Source organism: Protomyctophum bolini (genome assembly GCF_963924005.1).
Source record: "Protomyctophum bolini genome assembly, chromosome: 15".
Classification (NCBI taxonomy): domain Eukaryota; kingdom Metazoa; phylum Chordata; class Actinopteri; order Myctophiformes; family Myctophidae; genus Protomyctophum; species Protomyctophum bolini.
Window position 1 is genome coordinate 18552663 of NC_137876.1, and position 10000 is coordinate 18562662.

The 10000-nt window shown below is 47.8% G+C and overlaps 2 protein-coding genes across 2 annotated transcripts in view; both read left to right on the forward strand.

Annotated features, from left to right (window-relative positions):
- The window catches only part of LOC308329142 (protein TALPID3-like), a gene marked incomplete at its 3' end in the record, with an annotated part of 48226 nt that overhangs the window by 19740 nt on the left and 18486 nt on the right, over positions 1 to 10000 (forward strand). The window lies entirely within an intron of this gene.
- Positions 2077 to 4263, forward strand: irf2bpl (interferon regulatory factor 2 binding protein-like; the record flags this gene model as incomplete). Its single annotated transcript, XM_080783554.1, has 1 exon — positions 2077 to 4263. One exon carries the CDS (start codon positions 2077 to 2079, stop codon positions 4261 to 4263), a length of 2187 nt encoding a protein of 728 aa, XP_080639680.1.

A 10000-nucleotide genomic window follows, 5' to 3' on the forward strand; every position in this document is an offset into this window, starting at 1 on the left:
GCCAATATTCGGCCAATATTCACCCCGGGCCACATATACAGCCAATATTGGTCGGCAATTAATTTACCCCTATCTGGAGAAACCGATCTTTTTTACACAATCTTAAAGGGACACTTCACCCTTTTTGCAAAAAAATATATATGTTAATGACGTTTAGAAGCTTTAGAACACTTTCCTGGGGGTCTTTATGTGTGTAAAATATGTGGTTTTAGATATTTTAGATTGTAGCAGTGAGCCCGTTGTCTCTGATGTCATGGACACTGGGCTCACTTCCTTCCTGGACTACATGTTGTCTCAGTAAGACAGCTCTCCCCCCTATCCACAAGGAGGAGCAGTGCACCAAATAATTATGGGAATTGTAGTCCGGGAAGGTATAGTGAGACCAGTGTCCATGACATCAGAGACAACAGGCTCACTGCTACAATCTAAAATATCTAAAACCACATATTACACACATAAATACCCCCAGGAAAGTGATCTAAAGCTTCTAAACGTCATTAACATATATCTTTTTGCAAAAAGGGTGAAGTGTCCCTTTAAGTGGTATAAAAAGTCAATGGGATATCTATTATAATATCATTTTACATCTTTGCGACGGGCCTAAACATTCTCCCCTTCCTCCCCACCCACGCGCACAGGAACAGTTTTGACGTGGGTTTTGACCTTTTGGAAATATTGACAATTTGCCCCTTATACGCGGCAGGATCGGTACCGGCCGATCATGTTGAAAAACTATCGGTCAATCAGTCGCGAAAAACCTGATCGGAGAATCCCTATCTGCGGTGAAGCCCCCCACAACGTCGTGGGTTTGTGTAATATATGCCGCCACACACACACACACACACACACACACACACACACACACACACACACACACACACACACACACACACACACACACACACACACACACACACACACACACACACACACACACACACACCCCTCTTACTATACATGCAATGACCTACGTATACGCGCTTTCTGTCCTCCTAATACTGTCTGTCTGTCCATCTGTCTAGCTGTAAACAGACAGACAGACAGACAGACAGACAGACACAGACATCCCCCTCCATGGAGGGGATGCAGCAGAGGAGATGGAGGAGGGGTGGCATACTGTGTGTGTGTGTGCGTGTGCGCATGCGTTCGTGCGTGCGTACGTGTGCGCCCCCCCCCCCTGCGCACGCCTCATGTGCAATTTGTGGTAAACAGGCAGCGAGGCTGAATATTCAGTGTGGTCGAATTCACGAGGAAAAGCTGCCTAGCAACACACGCACACACGCACACGCACACACACACACACACACACACACACACACACACACACACACACACACACACACACACACAGTGCTTTGTGTGTGTGTGTGTGTGTATTTTGTCTCATAGAATAAAAGTGGACAGATAGATTGTTTCAATCAGATAATTTCTTTGACATTTGCAAAGGACACAAATAACAGTGCAGACCAGTAATAATTCCAGAGTATTACTCTGCTCTCTCTCTCCATTCACAAGATTGGGGGAGGGTGACGGAGAGAGAGAGAGAGAGAGCTAACAAGTGCTACTGTCATCCATCTCTTTCAAACCGGCAGAACGATGCGCCCACGTCACCTAGCCAGTCAAGTGACGTCATTCACAGTGTGTGGGTGGGTGGGTTGGTGTGTGTGTGTGTGTGAGAGAGAGAGAGAGAGAGAGAGAGAGTGAGGAGGGAAAGAGGAGAGGGGGACACAAACAGAATTCCTCAGCCGGTCTAGAGGCAGGATGTGAGGAGATGAGACGCTCGCGCACATACACGCACATACACACACGCACACTCAACAGGGCACGGCACACGCGCGCACACACATGCACACCCACAGGACACGACGCATCGGCTCCGTGCGCTGAGGAAGAAGCTGGAGCAGTCATTTACAAACGGCAACAACAACAACAACAGCGGCAGCAGCGGCGGACGTAAGGAGAAAGGGGGAATATCTTTCTTTCTCTCTCTCTCTCTCTTAACCTCTCTCCCCCCGGTGGGGGAACGGAAAACGAGAAGAAAAGCAGAAGAAGAGAACAGTGCCGCCGCCAGCCGGCATGTCTTCCACGCAGGCGTCGTCATCGCGGCGCCAGTCGTGCTACCTGTGCGACCTGCCCCGCATGCCCTGGGCCATGATCTGGGACTTCAGCGAGGCCGTGTGCCGCGGCTGCGTCAACTACGAGGGAGCCGACCGCGTCGAGTTCGTCATCGAGACGGCGCGGCACCTGAAGCGAGCTCACGGCCTCCAGGACGCCGCCGGCCGGCTGCCGCAGCAGCAGCAGCACCAGACGTCCGCGGCCAAGAGCCACGCTCCCGCGGGGGGGATGCTCCCGGGGAAAGAGCCGACGGGGGCCGGGGTCGGACAGCTCAACCACGTGGACGGAGCGGGGAAGCAGCCTCAGCAGCCCGGCTTGGACCGCTACTCGATAGGCTCCGACGGCCGAGGGAGGTTCGACTATTCCACCGGGCCGCACGGCGGCAGCGCCAGGCTGCCCAACGGCTTCTCCAAGTCGGACGACGGCCCGCCGGAGCTGAACCGACAGAGTCCAAACGCGCGGAGCAGAAGTCACGGGCTTGGCGTGGCGGGCCAGCCGGGCCAGCTGAACGTTCCGCCCAACCTGCTGCCGCAGACGCTGCTGAACGGACCGGCCGCGGCCGCCGGGGGGATGGCGGCCCCGCCGCACGCGGGCGTCTCGAGCCGCGGGGCTCCGCAGAGCTCCATGGTCGGGCCGGGCGGCGGCGGCGGCGGCGCCTCTCTCTCCATGGTCGCGCAGGGACCGGCGGAGCCGGGAGGGAAGCGGCCGGGCTCGGTGTCCAGCACCGACCACCAGGACCGGGAGCTGAAGGAGAAGCAGCGGAACGCCGAGGTGCTCTCGGAGCTGAGCGAGAGCCTCCGGAGCCGGCAGGAGGATTGGACGAGCCGGCCCAAGGCGGTGCGGGACACGCTGGCCACGCTGTCCAACTGCGCGCCGTTCGACGTGCGCTTCAAGAAGGACCACGGCCTGGTCGGCAGGGTGTTCGCCTTCGACGCCGCGTCCAAGCCGGGCCTGGACTACGAGCTGAAGATCTTCGTCGAGTACCCGAGCGGCTCCGGCACCGTCTTCTCCAGCGCGTCGGGGGTCGCCAAGCAGATGTACCAGGACTGCATGAAGGACTTCGGTCGGGGTCTGTCCTCCGGGTTCAAGTATCTGGAGTACGAGAAGAAGCACGGCTCCGGGGACTGGAGGCTGCTGGGCGACCTTCTCCCCGAGGCCCTGCGCTTCTTCAAGGAGGGCCTGGGAGGGGACATGCTGCCGCAGCCGCACATAGACGGCAGCTGTCCCCTGCTGCCCACCTCCTCCCCGCCCGTGCCCCCCGGCACTCGCTCCCTGGCCGCCGGGGGCAGCGGCAACAACCCGAGGACCGGCGGCGGCAGGAAGCGCAAAGCCTCCCCGGAGCCGGACTCCGCCGACGGGGGTCTGAAGGCGAGCGAGGACCACCAGACGCAGCGGACGCAGTGGATGAACAGCCAGTCCTCTCACGGTGGGGGAGGAGGAGGAGGAGGAGGAGGTGGCGGGGGACCCCCGCCTCCTCTGGGGCCAGGAGGACATCCCAGCATCCACGCGCAGTCCCCCGAATCCTCCTCCTCCTCCTCCTCCTCGCAGCAGCAGCCGCCGCAGAACGGACAGTCCCCGATGGCGGCGCTCATGTCGGCGGCGGACACGCTGGGGGGTCCCAACAACAACGCCGCGCCGCCGCCGCACTCTCCCAAGCAGGACCGGGGGGACTCGGTGCACTCCACCACCTCCTCGTCCTCCAACAGACACAACAACAGCAGCAGCCCCGTGTCGCCGCCGCCGGCCTCCGTGTCCGGCGGCCAGCGGCGCCTGTCCTCGCGCAACGGGGACCTCGGGGCCCCGTCCCAGTCCGGCATGGACCACCAGCAGCAGAACCAGGCCCAGAACATTCCCGACTCTCCCACCATGCAGGCCAACAACAACAACGGGCCCCTGTGCTGCACCATCTGCCACGAGCGGCTGGAGGACACGCACTTCGTCCAGTGCCCCTCGGTGCCCTCGCACAAGTTCTGCTTCCCGTGCTCCCGGGAGAGCATCAAGGCGCAGGGCGCCACGGGCGAGGTGTACTGCCCCAGCGGGGAGAAGTGCCCGCTGGTGGGCTCCAACGTGCCTTGGGCGTTCATGCAGGGGGAGATAGCGACCATTCTGGCGGGAGACGTGAAGGTAAAAAAGGAAAGAGACCCCTGATCATCATATATACAAAAAGGAAAAAAAAAAAAAATGGAGAAAGAAAGAGAAAAAAACTTTAATATTAGAAAATGCCAAAACTCTTGGTTATCCGATTAGTATAGGACATATTTGATTGGAAAAGACGGGGTCGCTCGCACACGAGAAACGGCTCCTTTTTATTAAACGGCTATATTTATTTATTCCCATAATAGTGTGTTGTTTTTTTTTTCTTATTATTATTCTCATAATACAGTCTCAACCTATTTAGCTTCAAGGACCCTTTTTCTGATAATATGCATTAGGCCACGGACCCCCTTTTGATACCATTTATTTTATTTTCTTGCATTTTGTCATTTGGTCCAGAGAATACCTTTTTAAATTGTCCACGTACTTATACAGATATAGAGAGATTGTGGTCAAAACGGGCTTCTGTACGTTCTCTAGGTGTATTTACCTGTACTGTACATGTAATATGAGGGTGAAGATCAACTATCGGTAATAACCCGGGGAGTGTCCCTGGACTCCACTTTGAGCACCCCTGCCTTTATACTGTAGGTGGAATGAAGACTTATGTGATACTGATTCAATTGGCACGATAGACAGAATGTTGGCTTCCCTTAATGGGTGATGTGATTACAGTGAAAGGAGGTATACGGTATAGGAGGATCTACAAGGCAAAAAGGATCACTTTTTTTGTTCGTCGAGCAGACGACGTTTTGGATCCTCACAGGGTCATCATGGGGTCAGTGTGTGCTAGAAGTAGTGACCTAATGAAGGTCCTGTGAGGTAGGATCCAAAACGTCCGTCTACCCCTCGTGGAATGCTTCTTTGCCTTGAAGACTTGACGGTGTGCGAGTTCTATACCTCTTTGACCTCTTATAGGCAGATTCTACAAATGTCTTCGGCTGAATCCTAACAGTTTCCCCGAGAAACGTATGTTGCCATTACATCAGTGGTTCTCAAACCTTTTCATGTCAAGAACCTCCAAATGATAAGTGGACCCCCCTCCCCCCATCTCTAAAATATTTTGTGCCCAGGGACGCCCAGAAGCAAAGATTACAGTAAAACATTTGCACTTCAAAATGTTCAAGTTTTTTTTTTTTTTTTTTTAATAGCAGATCTACAAGCTTTTATATCTGCTATTTTTGAATAACCAAAAAACTTAATATGAATAAAATAAAAAAATCTAAAATGGCACTTATGCTTTCCTGGCCTTAATAATGGGCTCAATACTATAGTTTATTTGGCCTAGCGTCCACTGTCAATGTGCGTGCAATTAATTTGGTATGCTTTGATGATGACAAATGTTCCCAGGGTTTTATTTTCACATCAGTTGATCAGTAAAGATTAGATCAGGGGTTCGCAACCAGTGGTCCGGGGACCATCCAGTGGTCCATGAGGGGGTTCCAGGTGGTCCCCCGCATGCTAAATGATGGAGAGTTGGTAACCAAAATGCAGTCTGGACCCTTTATTAGATCTTTAAAGGACCACTTTTCAACATATCTTCATATAATAGGTCCTCACTAATAATCAGCGCGATTTCTTTCTACTGTGTTTAGTACTGTACTGTGTGTCTCATAGGAGGGCTGTGGGCAGTTCAGAAACCGTCTTCCAGTGACATCATCGATGGGGAATACAAGCTAATAGAAACTGCAGGCTTTCTAGTCCTGAAAAGTTGCAATGCGAAAATGGAAGCCGTCGTTCTCACGATAATGAAAGTCTAAACATTTTTGTAAAAAACATATTGTTTAAAAAATAATCTGCCTAATGAAGATGTCACTGGAAGACGGTTTCTAAACTGCCCACAGCCCTCCTATGAGACACAGACTGAGTAGAACAAAATCGTGCCATTTTATCATGATTATTAGTGAGGACCTATTATATCAAGATACGTTGAAAAGTGGTGAAGTGGTCCTTTAACTTTTGAGAGTGTAAAATTCGACCAAATCGATCCTTATTAGGGCTCCACTTAGTTTAATTTTCACGCTCTCAAGAGTTAAAATATTGTTCAACATCTGCACCACGTAATTTCTCCAACGAAGATGTCTACACACAATTAGAGAATGTAGAATGATTGATATTTTGATCAACATTTAAATGTTCTCTTAACTTTTGGGTGCGAGAGGCTCAAATCTCATCAAATGGTGGTCCATGAATAAATACTGGACCTTGATATGAAAAGGCTTGAAATCCACTGGATTTGGTCACGTCAGTGTTCCTCATGACAAAGCTCATTGGTGTACAAAGTAGGCTACTCAAGTCAAAGTATAGATACTCCTGGTCGAATAAAACTCAACTACAAGTCAAAGTTGTTCAGTTCAAATTTTGTACTTGGTTGTCGTAACATTGTGACATGGCATAAGGTGTTGAATTTTCATTATTTATTAAAAAAAAAAAAAATGTTATTTATTTTATCTTCTTGGGGGAGAACAAAACACATTTTATTGATAATATCTATCTTATCTATTTATATCAATTTTGGTCAAAGATAGTGCGGTTTTGTCCAATATCGCCCAGCCTTACTCTGTTGCCTGTGTTGATCTTTATCTATGAATGCCTGAGGTTCCCATAGCCTACCTAAGGTTTCTTTGATTACTTATTTATTTCTTTGTTTGTTTTAGTTTAGTTAATATTCCTGTCAGAACTATGAATACTCCGTGTCAGAATGAATGAACTAAATGCGGTACAATTTTATGTTAAAAAAAAACACAGATTATCTCATTTTATACTGATGTGAAACCATGCTGGGAACATCTGCCACCTGACGCATAAGAAAACGAACTATTCTCTTGACGTCGAAATTAAAATAATGTCTTCAAAATCCTGACAGTTTTCTGAAAAACCTGTTTCTGTATCAGTGGTGCTCAATATTTCATGTCAAGGACCCCCAAAATGATATGTAATATGCCTCCGCCCCCCCCCCCCCCCCCCCCCATCAGAAAATATGTTGTTCCAGGGACTCCACCAGAAGCAAAGATTTGAGTTAAAATGTTAATATTTGCGCCACATTTTCGCGATTTTTCAAAAAAAATAGCAGACCTACAAGCTCGTAGAGCGCCACTCGGTGCCGCGCTATGAGCTTGTAGATCTGCTATTTTCCAATAGCTAAAGTATAACATAATGCTTGAAACACCAAAATGGGTTAAAACAAAAACGGATTACTGTTAAACGGTATAAGGAGCTCTATATGGGGACATGAGTCATTGCTACTATAGCCCAGGATGGAGTGGTTGTTCAGTATACAACAGGAGTCTTCCCATCCATATCTCCAGCTCTTCAGTAAACGTAAAACACATTTTCAGCTGGGACACCGATTTCATCCTATCAGGAGAGAGAACCCATTTATCAGCATCGATTTTAATAGTCTTCCAATTCCGTCTGCTCATTGTTTTGCTTTGGGTACTCAGAAAAGCGCTATATAAGTTTGAGATATCACTTTTTAATCATCCCTTCCAATTTTACTTACAGCACCTTTTAAAGTATATACCTGTCAAAATTAACTATAAACTATTATGGGAATAATATAAGTACATGTTCAATAAATAAGTCTTTTTTTTTTTTTCTTAATAAATGAGGGAAAAAAAACTCCTGTCTTTGCCGCCCTCCTTCCCCTTCCAAAATAGAATGAGAGTGACATGAATTAGTCTGGAAAATTATATAAATATATTAAATATACATGTGAATATTTCAGCAACTGACGTAATGAAGAGAAAAGAGAAAAAAATCCAGACTTGGTTGTCTGAATCCTCTCGTTTGGTGAAGGACGTTCCTCTAGTAATGCTATATGTGACGGTACAAGGATGCTGGTTGTTGTCATGTTGTGTTTTTGACTGGCAGACAGACAGACAGACACTGACTGATTGACTACATCAACATTAGCCGTCAAAATTAATACTGCTGGCTGACTGACGGGAAAGTCAAATGAAAATATACGCTATGTCCAAGCCATTTCAACTTAAAATGTTGTGGGGTTTTTTTAAGAACACATTAACGAAATGTATTTCATCAGATTTTTCGTGAATAATTTCAATAACTTATTTTTCCATTTTTATTTGATATTTTCTACGGAGAAGGGTATGTTCTTTTTTTGTGTGTGTGATTTGGTCTCCGCCGTCAGACCCTCTTGAGGCCGTTTAAACCACTTTGCACTCTATCCACTGCACTTAGTTGCCCGGAGGGAGTCCCCCAAGGCTCCACACTGGGCCCCCTCCTGTTTTCTCTCTACACCAGGGGTTCTCAAACTTTGTTTTATTTGTACCAAGACCCCTTTTCCCATTTCACGAGGGAAATGTGTTTGCCGACCCCACACTTGACTTGTAAAGCAATTTCAAAGTTTAAAGATGGAGTGCCGTGATCTGTTTTGTATGCGTCTATGGAGTTAACATTACTCTAATAGACCCACCGGTGTGTTTATAATATTAAAATATGTCTTCCCTGTGTATTTTTGGTTTGTTCCTGAAAGCTGAAAGCCTTTGAGTCAAAATGCCCAATCATCATGCAGCTGTGGGTGTGGCTTCAGTTCAGGTGGGTGGTGCTAAGGTGAAAACCAGGTACACTTAATTAACTGGTGGGTGTGGCCACATAAAAACATCATTCTTTCTGTACACTTAAAAAAAAAGAAGAAGATCTTCCTCCTACTATAATTATAATACCCTGGTGATCATGTTTCAGGGGGCAAAAAAGTCACGGCACACCATCTTTAAACGGCGCATACGGTATTTAAAAATAAATTAAAGCCTAAAGGTTTCATGTCATTACTGTTTTTTGTTTTATGACCTCAATTTCACCCAAAAAACCCTGAACTTTGAACATTCAGTGGTCTTTCTGTGGTCTAGAGTTTTCTCTGGGGTTTGGAAGCCTTTTGAGCTGCAATGAAAACAGTGACATCTGCTGGCAAATCCCATTGACATAATGTGATTTGCAGGCTCTGACATCACAAACAGCAGGGAAATCAGAGCACTTGTTTGAGCCAGAAAACACCAGACCACAGAAAATCTACTGAATGTAAAAAGTTCAGGTTTTTTGGGGTGCAATTGAGCTCAGAAAATAAATTACAACCTTTTTATGTCACAATAAAGCAAACATTGGTTAGCCTGGTGGTAAACCTTTCCGCGACCGGGCGGTTTGGTTTACCAGGCTTTACATTGGTAGCCTTGCATAGAAATATTCATTAGAATATGCGTTTCCAAACAAATAAAACAGGCATATCAATGTGTGACTCACTGCTCACCTTCCCACGACCCCACATGGGGTCCTGGCCCTATAGTTTGAGAACCTCTGCTCTACAATAAATATCTTTGCCAAAAGAAAATAGCCGATCCAACGCGTGGAAACGCAACACATTGTGAGCGATGCGTATAGGTTGGCTATCTTTGTAGTACGTTGACTCCAGCATATTGGGACGCGAGGGTTGAAGTGGTGAAATGGAGCATAATGGTCGTTGGACACTGTGACGTCACGTGAAACTGCTGTTTGGCCCTTTTTGGTTTTTCTTACGGTTCTGTAGTGACGGAAATTAATTGATATGTAACGTGCCTTGGAGTCCGTTGTAATAAAAAAAATCCATTGGTATGAAACGAGCTGCACATTTGACTTTATTTTACTGTCTGTGTGCGTGCGTGCGTGCGTGCGTGCGTGCGTGCGTGTGATCCCTCACTCTCCAGGTTAACCATGCAGACATCTCACACACATTTCACTACATTTTGCGCATGCAACTTGTTCTCAACATGTCACACACTGGCTGCACTGTCTGCAG